Below are 19,739 nucleotides of genomic sequence, written 5' to 3'. Positions count from 1 at the left end.
CCTAAATTGTATATTTCTTCTACTTTTTTTTTGTACATAAATGAAGTACATAAAATTAATAAAATAAGTATTTAATGAAATTAAAATACATTTGAATAAATGTTTTATACAAAACATATAATAATTATATTTGGTATTTTTCCAGAATCAAGAAATTATAGATAGGTATAATATAAATAGCATAGTCGGCAGCGCGTAGTATAACGTTTGCAAAATACCAGTGGTTACTAGCGAAGAGAGTGCATTTATATTTTTTGGTGTGGAAGCATATTTGCGTTAATGTGTTATTTTCATTGACAGAGAAAATAGGTCCATGAGGTAGATGTGATAAAGCATACACGTTCAACATGTAAAAAATTGTATATACATTATATATTTATTGTAGTAGTTCTTAAAAAATTTAATTTTTAGAGAAAATCATTTTGACTAGTGTGTCAAAATGATCACTAACTAATCGTCCATCCAAATTCTTTGTATTTCGCTTTTATAAATTTTATACTTTTCACTACCTTTTGTTTTTGAAAACAGCAATGTTTCATAGAGAGGGTCACAGAAAAATATTTAACAGTATATTATGTATGTGTATTTTACATAATATTATTATGCATTGATCGTGACTTAATAATACTATTAACATGAATAGTCGGCCAGTCGTTGTTACCATACTCCACTTATAAACATGTGTAATATGTGCATCATATGTCATATTTCCGATCTTATTATTGAGATTTTAATACAGATAAATAAATTCACTCGGTTATTTCGATATCTTTTATAACAATATTGATAATGATTAAATCAATACACTTTACATCATGAATTATAATAAATAATCCAAAACAAGACGCAATTACCATTCATGAGGTGTATTTAATTTTTTTTTTAACTACCTATAACCTTGTAAGTATATTATTTATACTTTAATTGTATAGTTTTTTTAAAGAAATTTAATATATTGAACTTATATAATATTTTAAAATAAAAACTAAAGTATTTTGGATCAAACGGTTTAATTTAAGACTTGTCTATACTTTAGAATAAAAAATAATCCAAGCAATGTTTATATATTCGTCTTTATTTGCATTGTACATAGACTATACATTTATATTTTTTCAATTTATCAGTTGAATTTATTACTTATATAAATTGTAATATAGGTTTTTTGAACAAAAAGCTTCGATGATTTTAGTGAATATAATGTGTATATATATGTGTATGTGTGTGTGTGTGTGTGTGTGTGTATGTGACATATTTAATATTATACAAAAATTTTTTAATAACTTTATAATATATTTAAATATATGATATTGTCTAAATGCTCATACTGGTTGGTATTATTACCTAAAATAATTATACTTATATCTAGCTACTATAAAATCGTAACATACATTTTACGCTTTCAAAGCTATTACACTATTTATAACAATAAAGTCTTTTCAGTCTATTCATCTAACCATCATTATATAAAATTAAGTTATAGTAATATAATTTTCACAAAATATTATCAGAGAACTATTATTTTTTATAAAAAAAAAAACCGATGAAGTTGCGGTTCCGAAGACTGAAATAATGTATGCGTACAAGAACTCACAAATACATGATACACATTTTAATTTATTATCAACCTTATTAAATTTCTATTTAAACCTTTTTTTTTCACTACAAAATTTAATTTACTATGTGTAAACTATAAAGTTTCTCCGGAGTAGACTACCCAGTGACCAATACCTATACGTACACCGCTAGCACAATTACTCGAAAAATAGGTATCTGGATCAAACTGAAGTTTACAACATTTTATCCAACAGTAGCACAATAAATTTTTTGTAAAATTAAATCTAAACACAAACATAATATTATAATCTATCTATTTCTCGATAACGTTTACAAAAATCCTTAGTGATATAATTACATCACATTTTAGTGACAACATAATACGTTTTATAAGAAACATAATATAATATACAAAACATATTGTAATTTTCAAATTTTCTATACTTGCATAGAAAGTATAGAAACAAACAACATTTTGGTTAGAGAATGATTGATGACTCTTTGATAATATTTAGCAATTCTAGTACAATACTATATAAGTCTATAGCCAGATAGCCTAGTGCCAGATATATGCTCCTACTAGTTTTTTGCACGCCTACATAGGCAAGTGTAAATTTAATCATACATACAAAGTATAACTCTTTCAGTAATTAATTAAAATAGGAATAGCTAGTAATGAATTCGCTGAAAAACTAGCAAAATCCACAATATCTCTAAAGGCCTTATTAGTATTAAAATCCCATGGTTTTACTTCAGGATTTGTGTATCGACATTATGCCTAAATTACTGAAAAATGCTCCCACCTTATTTCACCACTGTGTATTATTTATATTTTTCAAATTGTTGTTATAACCTTACTATATTATACTAAAATTCAGTATTGTAAATGTCGAGATTAATACAGAGTTGAAATAATAAAAAAACCTTTCGTGTCAACAAATAATAAATATGATATAGGTAGGTACTATCTATGCAGATAATATAATAATTTTATAATATTAAACTTATGGTCATACACGAATTCTATATTTTTTTAATAAAAATACATAATAATATAATAGGATAATGTTTTCACATAAAATCCAAGAACCCTTTCAAGGCGAGAAGACGTAGACTGTAGAGGAGAAATGAGAATTCAGGTATTTTGCTCCCCAAGTTTAAAAAAAAGTATTCAACAGGTCTTTATTTTACATTATCTTACACTTAAAAAAGTCAGTACTAAATTTATTACCTCTAAAATTTTAAATCCCTATAATATATATATATATATATATATATATATCTTAGATTAACCAGCTATTTTTACGACTAGTAATGATTATTATTATTTAAGTAACTTAGATTAAATGATTGATCGTATTCGCTTAGATTCGTTTTTTCGGATACTCATTGAGCAATAACAGCAAAAAGTGACTTCCTCAGTTTTTTTAAATATTCAATTAAATAAATATATTTTTTACAAATTAAATATTACGTGTATAATTAAAAGTGCTAGATTTTATGGAAATAACTAATATGGCAGTTTTAATATTACATAAATATGATATTATGTAGCAAAACTAAATCTATATAATTGGTATATGATATCATTATAAATTATAAATTTATAATCAATCATTTTAGATATAATCTTATATAATTGTGTAGGTATGTATACATTTATAATAATGTAATAGTATTTCAATAATGTAAGTTTATTACAAAATATATAATATGATATATGAAGTATAAAGGTATATTGAATGTATACACTACATAAATTATACTTTTAAAATAAATTATCCTTCCGAATTTTAATAGCATTAAACACTAATTTCATTTAATTTAAAATTTACTTATCCAATCAGTTTTTTTTTTTTGTATCTATTTAATATATTTATAATTAATATCCATTTCATAATGAAAATATGTATAAACAAATTTTATAAGTTAGTAGGTATTCTCGTACAAGATAGCGTTTTATTGACTAAACTCAATTCAATAGGTTAATTAGGTTATTATTTAATATTCAAAGCTATTTTTTTTTTGTACTGAACAACAACACTTATTAAATTATTATGAAGGTCAGTGACACAAAGTTGAGCAAAATATATTTTATTTATACGTTTTATACATTTTTTCCAAAACACTGGACAAAATGTCATTTAACTTTTTTGTTTTAAATAATAAATTAATATTTTAAAACCTTTAAACAAGAGTATAGATGCTATACCATGATTCATTATAGAAAATTTACCAATAATACTACTTTTATTTTTGGTTACAAATTAAGAATTTTAAATTTTTTTTTTTTAATTCTTTATAACTATTTTATTTAATAAATGTATTACTAACTAAATTAGTTTATTATATTGTTTTCAATCGTTGATGATAAACTATATATACTTAGCAACTTAGATTGTATTTCATGTTAAGAATTTTTAATTTTTGCATTTTGATCACTCTGTAGAACAAAAATCAACATATAATTCAAACACTTACATTTTTCTGAGCCCTACAAAATCAACGATAAAGTTATTATTATTTTTCATTAAATCCATTACTGTTCACTATTTGTGAATTACAAAAGGTATTATTTTTGTTTAATCATGCGATTAATCCGAGTTGAGCTTTATGCTATGCCAATATAATATATAGACCACGTGTGATAGACCCGGTATAGGTGTGGTGATATATCATTTGCGAATAGAGTTATATTGTATTCGAATGTCTAAACTAATTCTTAATTTCATTTGAATTTATATTAACATCACGGAAAAACATGGAATACTATAAATAGATAATTAAGTAAGTAACCTACTTCATGTTGTATTAAACTTTCAAAATATATTATTCTAACTTGCAATTTTATACTCCAAAATTTACTCAACAGAGCTACATATTCACAGTGTATAATATTCTTTCAATGTATTTTTTTTTCATTGGCAACGAAATAAATCAATATAGGTACATATTTATACTACAAAAGAGGACTATTGTTTTCTTTGTCGTGAAATTAATATGATAAAAAACTTAAATTCAATTATTGCTTTTACTAAAATTATAGATTTAATTATATATACAAACGCTAATTAACATAATAAGTTTTAAATAACTAATAAACTGATATGAGAGAATAATTTCTATCACTATTAAACGTATGTAAAAACAATAAACGATTATTATTATTAATTTATTTTTCGTATATACAATATACTCGTATAATAGACATAACGTTACCTATGTTCTATATATTTAATTTATGAACAGTGCGGTATAATATTGTAATTGTGTTTATTAGCTTTTAATCTTTATCCATTCTTCAATAATATTTAGATGAGAACTTTGTTAAATATCAGAAAAAGCTATCAATATTTTATTTAGTTGGCTTTTACATTAAGTTGTCAATTCACTATAATCACTCACAAAAATATTACTTAACGCCAGCTCTATTCACAGTAAGTTCTAAATATAAATGTATCTATGGTGCAGAGATAGTGTAAAAATTATAGCTTGAATATCTTTTAGTGAGATTCTACAGTTCAATTATTATTATTATATTATTATATACTTATGCGTTTGCTTTTAGAAATAAATTCAAATAAACACATTGCTTTTTGGTAAAAACCAGAAAGAAAATGTTTTCCTAAAAAAAAAGTAATATCATATTTTATTCGTATCATATTATTTAAATCTAAATGCTCCTCTATGAATAATAATTGATTAGACTCCTACCGAATTAAAAAGACAAGAAAAATAGTGTTTGGAGACCATGGTACAATATTATTGTCTTTAATGTATATATTTTACTATAAAGTCAAACTTAGATTTATTAAGAACAACCAATGTTGTGGATGGATGCATTTACGTCTACAAGAATATTATAGTCTGTTCATTAATACATTACACATGTATCGTATTATATAAATGATGAATATTGTACAACTTAATACCAATCCATAAAAAATAAACATTTTATTAAAATATAATAATATGTCAATAAACTTACTTTTTTTTTATTATTTTCCATTTCACCAAGCCCTCTCTTCTTTTTATTTAGACTTGTATTTATAACATATATTATACAATATACAACATATATTATAGCAAACGATACTCATATTATCGGAGGTCGTATTATGTCCATGTATTCAAATTTAACGCAATTAGATCATTGGAAGAGTTAGTAAAGGTGATTTAGAGGCCACACAGTACAAGTCACATTATGTATAATACAAGGGCCGTAGAATTCAACCTGTTTATTATTTTTGTTATTACTTTCAGTAATCGTTCAGTTCATGACTTTTAAAAATAACTTGACAACCATTATATATAATAATATATTAATTCATCATGCGTTGGCGTTATTATTATAATTGTATAATTAATTTACGATTTATCAACCTTTACTATTCTTTATGGTCATATCATGTTTTACTTTAACTTGTTATACTTCCAAACCTAGAACGAGACAAACTATAATATTGTTAACTATTACATTTCAGTCCTATTATAAATGTGATATCCAATACATTATAGTTTTAATTTAAGCAAACATTATCATTTAACCTAATTTACAGTTTACTTTAAGTATATTTTTATACTTCACAAAACTATAAATAAAATAAAGATTATGTTTTATTTATTCTGGTTGGAAATCTCGTCTCATTAAACTGTTTGAACTTAGGTAGCTAATAACAATGACTTCTGCTAAAATATATCATTTTCTATCGGGTTATCAGGTTATTTGTCATACAACAGTATTTAAGAAAAAAATATTAATGAGAGCTATTACAGTAGTAACTAGACCTACCTTAGTACCTTATGAAACATAGATGTAGGTCAAGCCGCGCAGCTGATGCGAGCAAAATCTGACGAATGAAAATTAAGACTTTTTTGAGATATCGTTAACAAATCTACTATGTAATGTGCTCGCTTTTTCAGCGTACTTAAGATGTAATGTGATCCAACATCATAAAATATTCATAAATCAACTTTGTGAAAGAACATCGTTTGATATTTATTTGATATTTGAAGGTAAACAAATCCCTTTAATATAATAATATCATAAAAAACAATGTACGATAACAATAGCAATGTCGACATTATATTAATAAATAATGAATAAATTATAAAAAGTAACCAAATACGTGATTTATCACAATGAAAAAACTGTACTTTGTTTAATAGAAGGATAAAAAGACGGCAAGCATAGCTTAGTACATTATGTAAATAATAATTCGAAAAAAATATGATTCGTTTTTAAATCGTTTAACATTAATTTTGAATACATTTTTAAATATTAGATCAATTTAATGAATAGTTATAGTTTTATATATTGACATACTGTTCATACCGTAATGTTTTTTATTACTACCAACGTAACATTCTAAACTTTCCTACCTTTATGTATTTAAAAATCGTAACTACATAATAATATCCAGATGAACCAGACTTCCTTGACGGAACAACACAATTATAATTCATTAAATTAAAAAAAAATAATCATATACTGTATGGTATAATATATTATTTAATAAATAAAAATATAGTTACAAGGTGATTTACCCTTTCTATTTTTATGCTATTTAATTGTTTATTAAAAATATATAAACACCCAAACAATATGGAATGCATTTATGAAGTTACAATTAAAAAAAAAAATTAATAAAATTGAAATTTAAGTTTAGTTCTAAAATGAAATACTTATTGTCGGTCAAGGATTAAATTTTAAATAATTATCTAATAAGAAAATCAGAGATACTATAGAATAATCATTTTATTAATCGAATTTTGCACTTATAGATTTATAACGCTAATTATAACTTTGTTTCAACAGTTTGTTGAATTATTTTAAAAATAATTACTAACAGCTTTATAAAACATAAGTTAATTTGATAATTGTTATTATTGACCAACACTTAAAAATATCATTTATCAGTACCTATATAGAAACTAAATAATTTAAAAAATGTTTGATATATATGATTATAATATTATAACAAAATATATCGAAACATCAATAAATACGTTAGTTGTTAACAACGTTTAAGTATATTCTCGATTTTTAAAGTTATATAACAAATACTTATGATAACTTCAGAATAATAATACATTTAATTATTATACAATCTACTACCATTTTTATGAGTATTTGATTATATACTTAAGTCTATATAAATTACATTTCTTCAAAATTTGGATGTTATGAGTTATGGCATTCATTTATATAATATAATTTACTACTTAAAATTATAATAGGTAGACACTAATAAAATAAAATAGTAAATTTATTTCTATAATAAATTGGTAACATTATAAAGACAAGTTTTATACTTGTAATAATAATACAAGTACAAATATAACTAACAACTATACAGAGTGATGGGTGATTCACCAAGCCTACTCATTCCCATATTTTCTTAAAATAATATATTTATACAAATAATGACAATTGGATATTTTAAATATACTTGAAGACTATATTTTTAAATACTTATATTTAATACAATTAGAAGAGTACCCTGTAGCGATGCAAACTTTTGTTTTCAAATAAAGAACATAATTTTATGCTATGCATTTTTAAGGATATTTTTTTCAAATCAGTTTCTGGATTATTATTAAACTTTAATGATAATATAAGGATGATCGTCTATGATAAAAGGTTTAAAATAGGATATGAGCTATGATTATTTAAGTTATAGTAATTTATTAATATTAATCTATAAAGTTGTTAGTCTGTAAAAATGTCTTATAAAATATATAATAAATACTAAGCTAAGTATTATAAATATTTTACGAAAAGCCATTATTAAGCACGATTATCTTCAATACATTAAGTTTAATAGTTCTAAAACTATATGTCCAAAAATTAATTTAAGTACTCCAACTTTCTCAAAAAATCTTTAATTAAAGATTAACAATATAAAAGTTGGTTCTCGTTTGAAAATATTTCATCACCACAGGATAGGTATAAACATCAAAATATTTGAAAATAAAGTCATAAATGTATACTAAATATTCCAAAAATCAAAATTTGAAAAAAATACATTATTATAAATTATAAATAGTAGGTGAGCAGTGCCACTGAGCGTGCTCGATGAATCTTCCTGTATAACAGTATTTTTTTTTATTGAACAGTTTTATTTAAGCTGCACCAAAACCATAAAGTATGTTACTACAGCACCTAAAACCTGGAAAGCAAATAATTTTAATAAATTAAAGTTAATAAATTATTATATTATTTTAATTCACAAAGTAAAAAAAATATGTCAATATATAAAAACCATAAACTCGTGAAGTAAAAAATAAAGTTGTCTTACTGATGCAAATAAATCCAATGAAACATTGAAAAATTTCGCCCCAGACACAATCAAAGGCTTTTGACACTGTTGGCACACTATTTGTACGAATGTTTTAGCTTCTTCAGATCCATCGTACCACTGGCAACCGTAAGCCGCTTCCATTACAGATGAACTCTAAAAATAATTAGAATGTATACAAAATCTAAATGTTATTAATATGTGTAGATAATATATATACAAAGTATAATAGCCGATATACGTACTAATAGATACATGATTATTACACGATTTTGAAATTCTAAATTCTCCCACTTTTTTCTATGTATTAAAAATGTGTCTGATAACTAAGAAAAATAGCAATCTTATCTTAAGCTCATACTTACTTCTTCAATAAGTTCATTTCCATGTATACAAAACATAAATATTTGTGCGAACGAATACAACAAATATCCGATGGTAGAAAACGCAAACACATTAACTCCGTTGATCTGTTAAAAATTTAACAAATGTGATATTTTTATAAAAACAAATTGGAAAATTATTTTTTATAATCAATTACTAATGTATCACATATAAATACATCTTATATTATCGACATTGAGATTTTGTTGATTTGTATTTAAATTTTCAAGTAATTTCAAAAAAGTATTAAAGGTATTATAATGAAAAGTGATAGCATCATTACAATAGATAAACAAAAATATTTGTAATTGTAATAAATACTTACAGACTACAGAAATTCAAGATAATTCGGTTTAGAAAAATGAATACACTAATATTTGATCAAATAGTTCAAACTATATTATATGAATATCTATCAAGGTAGTTTTATGAGAAATTTGGACAAACCTTAGTTGCTTGATATGCGAGAATAGTGAGGATGACGGTGCTCACTAACATATGAAACAGAAGGGCCGAACCATAGCACTCAGTAATTAAACTCACGTATCTATAAATACAAATTAATTAATATATTTAATTGTTTAACGCCTTCAACAAACATCCCTAAATAAATTTTCATACTTGACAACATGTTTGTGTCGCTCTACCCAGTATTTAATTGCTGATCGAACAAGTACTTCTTGATTGCTAGTTAAGTTATTTGGTCCTTTTCTATTTGGTTCAGTTTCTCCTTTTGTTCCATACTCAGTTATCTCATTCACGTAAGACCCATTGTAATCTATTTTTAATTTTTTAATTTTTCTTTAATTTACTTAGTTCAGTGATTCTCAAACTATTTTATTCGCGGAGCCCTTATGTGTCTAAAAAAAATTACGTAGCCCCAAAAATCAGAAATGTCTATTTGAAACAACAATAACTGAGAAATATAATAATAATTTTAATTTAATAAATACAGATATGCCTAGATAACCATGGCGCCCCTAGACTAATCTCGCGGAGCCCTAGGGCTCCTTGGAGCACAGTTTGAGAACCACTGACTTAGTTTTTAAAAAACTATAGAGAGTGATTCTTTTATCATTAAACACTCGATACTTGGCCTTATTCGCCAAGTATTGACTTTTTTCATTTTTTTTTTTTCAAAATATTATGTGTCATGCTTTTCTCAAACCGTATGAAATTTTATTTTTTTCACCCTTTTATTTAATAGTGAAACCACTATCAACTTTTGATTTTCAAATGGCAACCTAATTTATTAAATTAATAGGGCTATTTTTCTTATGAATTTTAATGTTAAAATTATTATTATTCGTTAATTTTATAGCGAAATATAGCTTTTCAAAGTGAGTGGTTTTCGATTTTTATAATACTTCTCGTTTTATATTATCATATGTAATAAACTCGTTATGCAGTGATAAACTTAGTACCTGTAGTTACCAACGTCTCACAGTGGTAATAACCTGTTGAATGAACACCTAAAAACCTTAAACCACCCAACTTTGAGCAGCTATAACTCACTCGGGATAATCGAATTGCACTTATCACCTACAAAGAAATGGTTGAATTGCACTTGGGTTAGAAAAAAGGTAAAAATCAGGTAGTTGTTGAACTGCACTCGTTCAAAAAAAGAGTTAAAATGGAAAAAACATGGAAACTTGTTACGAGTCGAACGTGTATAGTAAAAACCCGTTGAAAATATTACGAATCTTATGTATACAAACGCTACGGGCTACCTATTTAATAGCATTATAATATATTAGTATATTGATGTCATTTAGATAACGCAGATAATTATATTGTCGCCAAAAATCGACAAAATAATCTAACCTAACTGGATAATAAATAGTTATCAATAAAAATATAAATTTAATACTTATATTTTATACCATGTACTTATTTAGACTTATGTAAACTACAATAATTACACATTTTTACGTCGCTAAGTAAATATGAAAATTTCAAAATTATTAAAAGCAAATGAGGCCCGTGACTTAATTGTGTACCAAAGTTATACATTTTACAAAGAAAAACATGTAAATAATGGTGTAAATGGCGTTGTAGGTACCCATCCGATCATCGTGGTTGTTTTTCAAAACTATATCTAGATGAATGTTCTACAGTTATTTTTCGGTGTGAGTTAATACATAACCATGAAGAACCACTTAGTTTACCTCGGAAAATGATTTACCCCTTCAAATGCATGAGAATTTTATTGAAATACTTTTTTGAGCCCAAATGCAATTCGACCATATCCAATTTACTAACGGGTAAATGAAAAATAATAATTTTAACGTTAACATTTATATAAAAAATAAATGCACTACTATTTTATGATATTTTAAAAATAAGTTGCCATTTAAAAATCAAGAGTAATTTTATTATTAAATATAGAGGTGAAAAAAATAAAAAATATTGTATAGTTTTAGAAAATCATGAAACTAAAAATTTTGAAAAAGTCAATACTTTTTGAAATAATGAGTGTTTAATGATAAAAGAATCACTCAGTATAATTATTAATTTTTTTTCATGTTGATTTAACTTAAAATAAAATAAAATTTAAACACATTGAAATATCTTAAAAAGTAAAGTTTCTCTAAAAATAACTATAATGGAAATGACCATTTTCCCAAAAAATCGTTCCACAAAAAACATACAATCATCAAAGTAATTTAAAAATATCAGATTTTAAATTTAAAAAAAAACATTTCTTTTTTAATGTTTCAAATACAATTTATAAAAAATTGAACAATTTTATAGCACTTGCATATTTCTGCATAATCAACGTAAAAGATTTAACTTTTAAATAAGATACATATTTATTTCACAATATAAATTATAAAGAATATAGTTATAAAAACAAATAGGGACATTATAATTATTTTGTTTTCAAAAAAACTATGCTAAAAGAAAAACTGAAACTTTAAATTCAATAATATTTAAAATTTAAAAACCATTAAATAACTATAATATTATTTTTTATTTTAAGAGCATATCATAAACATTTTTCAAATCTAATATAAAGCGTATTTGTGTATTTTTAAAAATATAAAACACAAGCATTGTAGTCATGCAGGCACAATTTAGGAGTTGGCTGGTAGGAGCGATCGCCCCCCCCCCCTAAAAAAGCCCCTATTTAAGTGCCTGTAGTCATGAACATTTTCTATGGATTTAAATATTGTACTAACAATTATAAGTACTCATAATACTTATTACCTAACAAAAGTATTATTGATTCCATTATTTTAATCTCTATGTTATGATATAAATATTATAAATGATAGATGAAATAAATTTATAACTTGTAGTTTCGGCAGTTTCTACTTTGTGAATTACAACAAAAACCATAAATAATTTTTTCAAAAACTAGGTTTGCGTAAACACTGTTGTTTTTCAGCTGTTTTTTTTAGGTTTTCCTGTTTATTTTGTAAATCATTCAGCAAAGAATCTAAATGTAATTACTAATTATATTTTAGTTCATTATATTTACCGTAGATCAAGTAAACGATACTTTTATTTACACATTTCGCCTTTCCAATATATATAAAATATATATTTTTTTTTGTTTGAATAATAAAACTTTTGACTGTTTTAAGAAAAATTGCATAGTATTTATAGATTTTAAACGCTTAAATACTGCGAATATATTACCTACAATATTGATTATAAACACCATTTGTGTATTTATAACCAATACCTATAATTATTACTAATAAGTATATTAACATTTATCATTTTAATGTATAATGATGTAAGAAGTTAAATTAATTACAATTTATTTATTATATGCATGAGCATATTTCATTTTTATTTATTTTATTCGTACACATATATACATAAGTAAGTATGATTGATCATTATTCACATTATTTAAATGTAAACATTAATCTTTAAAAATAATTTAATTATAATTTTATAAGTATTTTATAAAACTCAAGAACCATTAAAAGGTATGAATAATAATAATTAAGTTATAGTTCTTTATGCTATATGTCAACTACGAATATAAGTACCTACTTTTATAAAAAGTCAATACCATATTAATCTACTAACCGAGACAAATAAATATTTTATTTAGTCATTAAAATTTTCTTTGTACCTAAAATGATATAGTTTTACGAAATGCATAACTATACATAGGTACTCTTGGTTACAATTATTTTTTATTTAGTAAATATTTCTCATTTATTTAAATATTGATTGGATAAATATAATCTTTAGTACTTTGTTATTTTAATAATTATAAAATGTTCTTAAAAAAAATTATATTATATATAAAACTTAAGTCAATTGTTCCATTTTCATCACATATAACTTATATTTTTATGACTGGTTTTGAACAAGTTTGGTGAATATGAAAATTAAATTTATTTTTAACAATTTTGGAGGTAATTAATATTCTTATTTTCAATTACACAACAAATAATTATATTATCTTTATTACAATGTTGATGGCATATTGTATATTTATGCACGTAAAATAGCTATATCTCCTCAAAATGTAGTTATTAAAAAAATATTAACCGCAGAAACTTTTAAAATATTCAGACTATCTACTAATTAGTAATTTCACGCTACTTATAGTCATTTTAAATTTTTAAAAAATTGATAAAAAATCTTTAAATATCTATAGCCAAAATGCTTTAAAATTTAATATAAGTTCTCACAAAAGTTTTTCTTATATTAATATAAAAATATTAACATTACAGCACAATTTTATTAATATATTTAAACACAATTTTCAATTTTTTTAGATAGAGCTTAAAAATTTAATACAAGGTCACTCATAAGTTATTTTTACAAAAAATGCAAATACACTATTTTTTTTTTATAGAAATGTCAAGTTCATATACTAACAAAAAAAATTATTTAAACTTTAACCTACCATATTGTATTACTAATAAAAAAAAAATTAATTACTTATATAAAATATAAATATATAATATATAATAAAATATCGTTTAGACTGGCATCGTTTTTGCTTAAAATCACTTTTCTTATGCAATGATTTATTATTTAATTCAAATTTAACTCATGATATTACAATGACCGATACAACAACGTAGTACACTTGACACCTAATGGGAAATATACAGCGGTTTCGTCGATTTTTTAAGTGAATTCATTATTTTTATAAGGTATTCCAAAATAATCATCAGTATAAACTAATATTATTATTAATATACAACCTATTCGATTTAATAAATAATAACTTACCGACACCATTAATTGGTTGATTTTTAGCCGAATTCGCACGAAAGATTTCGGCAGGATTATGAACTGCTGAATCAAGAGTAGCACTTAATTCGATCAATGGATTCAAAATCTCTTTTAAATGTTGAAGTTGTTCACATGCATGCACCAGAAATGATGAGAATAGAAGTTCCAATAAGTTTGAGTGACTGAGCGTTATGAATATCCAATAAAACTAAATGGAAATTTCACAATTTTTAATTACTTTAAGATATTTAATTTTAAAAATTATTGAAAAATTTAAGATATTTAAAAATAAATTTTCTAATAAAAAACAACAAGGGTTATCAAATTTAACCTCATTGTAAGGTTACTTTATTTAACTAAACTAAAACTTTTAATATTTTATGGTTTAAACGTATTGCATTTCTCTTTTAGCTCATTGACACCTTATTAGTTATTATTTATTACACATCAGTCATAAGTCAGTGAAATACTGGGTATTAAATTAAATTATCTAAATAAAAAATAATAATCAATTCTTTTAATTAACATTCATATCCTCTTTTTTCAACCAATCTCCGTGAATATTTCATGGATGCTTTATAAATAGTATTTTTCTTGCATACCTGCAATACAAAAGCCACAATATAACCTAATCCACGACTCGCATCCCAAGGATACCATGAATGTAACATCAAACGGGGTACTGGAATATACATTGTTTGATTAAATGTTTCAGGATTAGGAACCTTCCATACACTTTCACCAAAGAAAGTAATAGTTGTCCAGCTGATTGTTGTGAAAATTGTAACTATTGACACAATAATCAACAATTGTCGCATTCGAGATAACGACTTTGCATGGAATCTGAAATATAAAATGCCACAAATATCATATAGTAAATAGCACAATCTACATACTGTATTATTTTTATAATGTTTTTATTCATAATATTTACTCTAATAAAAGCATACTGTAATATTGCATAAATCATAAAATTATATATTTTACCATGCGTTTATAAATTATAATACTTTTTATATATAGAATATTAAAAAATATTACTTAAGTAATCATTATTGTATTAAAATATTAATTAGTATTTTTTATTCATTTTGGACTCAAATTTGGTTATCAAGTCCATATTATACTACATTAATTAGAATTTTTTAAATAACCTTTGTTTTTACAGTAAATTTGTTGTTGATTAGATGATTTGTTTGAACATTTTAGCACATTTAAATCAAAATTTAAACGAATTGTTTCTGAGTTATTTAACTATATGTATTAAGTATAATCAATTATTTTAATATTTATTTTCTAATTTTTCATATCTAAAATGACTTGTCTTGCATAATAATTATAATAAATAAATAATAACCCTTAATAATTTAATTTTAATCAGTGTATAATACTCGAATATTTTTTTATCTATTTATAATAAACATCAACATTTTTTTAAATTATCTATTTTAAAATTTACAGTAAAAAAATGTGGCGCTTATTTGAAAAATAAATAACTATCAAAATTTGATAATTCAATACAAATTATAATAAATGTCTCTTGGATGTAATCAGATATCTCACTTCTCAAATCTCAAATTAATCGAGTAATTTTCATATTTTATATATCACATTTTATGAGTTACTAATTTACTCTCAATTAAAAAACTTATAATTTAATTTACCTTGAATGAGATTCTGTAAATAAAGGATGAGGAGAAGTATTGTTCCAACAACTTAGAGTTCTGTAGAACGACTTGGTACCCGTACTGAAATACATGAATTTGATCATCGAATGGGTGAAAAACAATGTAGTTACCACGCCAGCAGCCAGTTGATCTGAATCATTGGATTTAGTGACCATGAAAATTACGATAAATATGAACTGTGAATAAATTATTATTGTGGTGATCCAACTGTAAATCTTTCGGAACAACACAGCCAATCCAGAATAATCATCATAGTACTCGGATATGAATAGACCCGACATTTGTATTAATCGAATATTTGGCCATAGATCTTTTATAAGACCGTCTTTCTTGTAACCCATAGCTGAAAACCCAAAGCAATTGTTACCAATTAAATTCAATTTTAAACAATACGAGGTATATTATTATGTTAATAAATTATTGATTATTATTTTTAATACATAAAGTGACAATATGAAAAAATAAGTTTAGATTTTAATAGAGAGAATTAATATGTCTGGGGAGGGCCTGAACCTCTAGCCCCCCCTGGATCCGTCCCTGATATAATATTATACATATAGATTTATTATATTTAAGATATATAATCGATGAACTATATGTCGAGTAAAGCAAGTACATATATGGTTTGTCATTTCATTTCATAGGTTCAATAAAGTAATCACAAAAATTAACATTAAATAATTTTTTTAAATAGGTTGTTACCTAGAGCTAGTAATAATACTCAAGCACTATATATAATCTTTTAATATTAATATATATTCAAGTAGGTTTTAACAAGCGCTCAAATTACCTATAGACTATAATCGTTTAAAATTATAGAAAGATTAATTATAAAACTAAGCTTAAAGATAAAATAATTTTTCTATTGCCCATCTATGTTTTATGTTTTATTCCCTTGTATTTCGCTACCTAATAAGTCAGTGTGCACATTTTTAATTGCAACTAAATAAATGTATTGCTTTTAACTATACTCTATAGTCTGTAGTCTATACCATATTATATAGGTAGGTATTTTTAAAATACAATTTTATGAATCTGACAATTTGTATTAATTAAATAGCTTATACTACCATAATTAATTTTCATAATTATATAAGCGTAAAAAATATTATTTAATGATTTATAACATACTAATATAGTTTTGCATACAAATTGATAATAATAAGAATAAAAAACTAGATTAATACAATTATACTTTATATCAATTGAATCAATTAATCCACAGTGTTAATAACTATATAATATCTATAAATTCCTTAATATTTAGAATATAATAGGTATTATATCAAAACTAAATATTATGTACAAACTATATGTAATTAATTAATTAGATGGTATTTATTTTCAGATATTATATTGAATTATATAGCTTTAATATGTGCATAATAAATATATTTATTTTTCAAATACTAAAATTATGTATTCATATATACGTATGTAAAACAATTCATTACAAGAATAAGCATGAATCGGTAATGTGTTTTGTAAATCACCCTGTAAGTGTTACATACATTTTATAAATCATCAATGCAATAACCCAACCACTCAATGTACGCTTAAGCTGTGTAGGCGAAAGAAAAATAAAATTATCATTCTGCAAATATATTTTATATGTTTATTTATATAATGTAATATATATCTTATAGCTTATACCTGGCTTATACCTATAATGTATATATTATAAAGGTATAATATGTAATGTTTATATATAATATAGTTTTAAAATTTACAATATTCATATGATATGTATGAATGTATGTATTCGTATGTTATTTAGTATTTTAATAACAAATAAGTAATATAAAATGTATATGTTTAAATTAAAACACATACAAACTCAATTTTGCACTAGTGTATAATTTCATGAACTTAATTTTTGTATTAAATGTTTTTTAATTATAATTATTATAATATGTTTCAAAAGTCAAATGATACAATATTTAAGATTTAAACTTTCTTCGGATGCACAACACTCATGAATCATTTTTAAAACTATATAGTGTACAACACACTTATAAAGTTAAAAATAAAAAACTATTAATGTTATTGGGAATAGAAACCAGTGTATAGAAATTATGCACTCGTACCTTTCCTTTTATTCCAATATAATCAACAACGTATATCCGTGTATTGAAGTTCTTGAGTTTTGACTTAAGACTTTCTCCATGTACCAACGTAATTAGTTAAGTCTTGATTCCAGATTCTAGAAGAGCCACAATAATACTAAAGTAAAAATGGCATAATATGAGTAGCCTGTATGAGGTCATGGAATGGGTGGACTTATTGCCATGACCTACCTAGTAAGGGGATGATACCATTTTAAATATTTAGTAGATTTCTTAGTGACTTTTCCCTTATATGTAACGTTCGTGTATATATTTTAGACTGCTGGCAAACCCATGACTATGGTAATTATAGTTCATAAAACACAGTATTTGGTCACGAAAATCAATAACTTCATAACTTATTTAACATACTACGTTATAATCGTATACAATAATAATATATATAATGTACATAATAAAAATTATAACTTAACATTTTATTAGTCTTGTAGTAATTATTAAGAATACTTTAAATTCTGAGCTATTGATTTTACGATGACGTATCTACTGGTTTATAATTTTATTTTTAAAAACCATATTTGGAGCAATACAAAAAGTACTTCAATACCTTTGCCCATTTCCTCCAACCTTTTTTTCTTCGGAGGGTCACTAAATATATATATTAAAACAGTTGGCAAAAGCGGTTGTTTCTACTGAATAGTATAGAATTCCGAGTATTCCTCGTCATTGAATAGGTCACTGTGATGGATGTGTTAAATTTTAAATCAATAATAAATCATTGCATACAAAATACGATTCTAAGCGAAATACCGACTGTCAGCCTATATTACTAATAACTGATAAGTTTATTTCGGTAAACAAAATAATATTATATATTATTATTTTTTATACTGCTATTACAGTAATTTATTTTACTGTAGTTATGGGTGGTATAAATAGAAAATACCTAGCTTAAAATTAATCTCAATAATTAGAAAATATCATTAGTGTAATAAAATACTATAACATACGTAAACATTTCAACTAGATATTTCAAGTCTTCTTAATATTTATGAATTACTATAACATAGCTAAGATCTTTATTATCTTTATCTAATTATATAATTTCGTACAAATTTGACCTAAGATGTCAATAAAAAAAAATATATATATGTTTGTGATTTTGATAAATTTTACAAATGTTTATATCATAATAAGATCAGTAAGTTTACAGAATCCACAAAATTATACAGCTATATGGCTACAGTAGAATGAGTAATATATGTAATGATCTTTAATTTAATGATATTCGAAAAAATTATTGTGATCAAAGGACTGTCATATCAACATTTATTTCCAATGATAATTTATGTTATATAGTTAAGAACCTTAACTTAAGACTTTTTAATATTCAATAGATTGAAATGATTGAATTAATCTTTGCACCGAATATAATACTTATTCGATATCAACGTAACCTATCGTAAAATTGTTTGAATAGGTTCGTAGTATACATAAATAAAAATTAGTATAAACATTTTTAAAATTCATTG

General features: G+C 23.8%; 1 protein-coding gene across 1 annotated transcript; it reads right to left on the bottom strand.

Moving 5' to 3' along the window:
* Window positions 1-8,343: 8,343 nt before the first annotated feature.
* On the bottom strand, window positions 8,344-18,353 carry LOC113560498 (odorant receptor coreceptor). The gene is made up of 9 exons (XM_026966401.1): window positions 18,229-18,353; window positions 16,118-16,484; window positions 15,056-15,296; window positions 14,451-14,661; window positions 9,861-10,017; window positions 9,687-9,786; window positions 9,221-9,325; window positions 8,856-9,011; window positions 8,344-8,726 (listed from the first exon to the last, which is right to left on the bottom strand). Exons 2-9 carry the CDS (start codon window positions 16,480-16,482, stop codon window positions 8,676-8,678), a joined length of 1,386 nt encoding a protein of 461 aa, XP_026822202.1. The 5' UTR covers window positions 16,483-16,484; window positions 18,229-18,353; the 3' UTR covers window positions 8,344-8,675.
* Window positions 18,354-19,739: the final 1,386 nt, after the last annotated feature.

The sequence above is a fragment of the Rhopalosiphum maidis genome, chromosome 1, assembly GCF_003676215.2.
Source record: "Rhopalosiphum maidis isolate BTI-1 chromosome 1, ASM367621v3, whole genome shotgun sequence".
Classification (NCBI taxonomy): domain Eukaryota; kingdom Metazoa; phylum Arthropoda; class Insecta; order Hemiptera; family Aphididae; genus Rhopalosiphum; species Rhopalosiphum maidis.
Note: the sequence above shows the minus strand (reverse complement) of the source record. Positions and strands in the feature narration are given on the sequence as shown.

Bases quoted from the DNA above. Each gene is read 5' to 3' on its own strand.
- LOC113560498 (XM_026966401.1), bottom strand. From the start codon at position 16,482: ATGGGTTACAAGAAAGACGGTCTTATAAAAGATCTATGGCCAAATATT. The intron at 15,297-16,117 runs GTAAATTAAATT...TTTATATTTCAG, and splicing joins TTTACAGAATCTCATTCAAG to ATTCCATGCAAAGTCGTTAT. The intron at 8,727-8,855 runs GTAAGACAACTT...TTTGCTTTCCAG, and splicing joins CATTGGATTTATTTGCATCA to GTTTTAGGTGCTGTAGTAAC.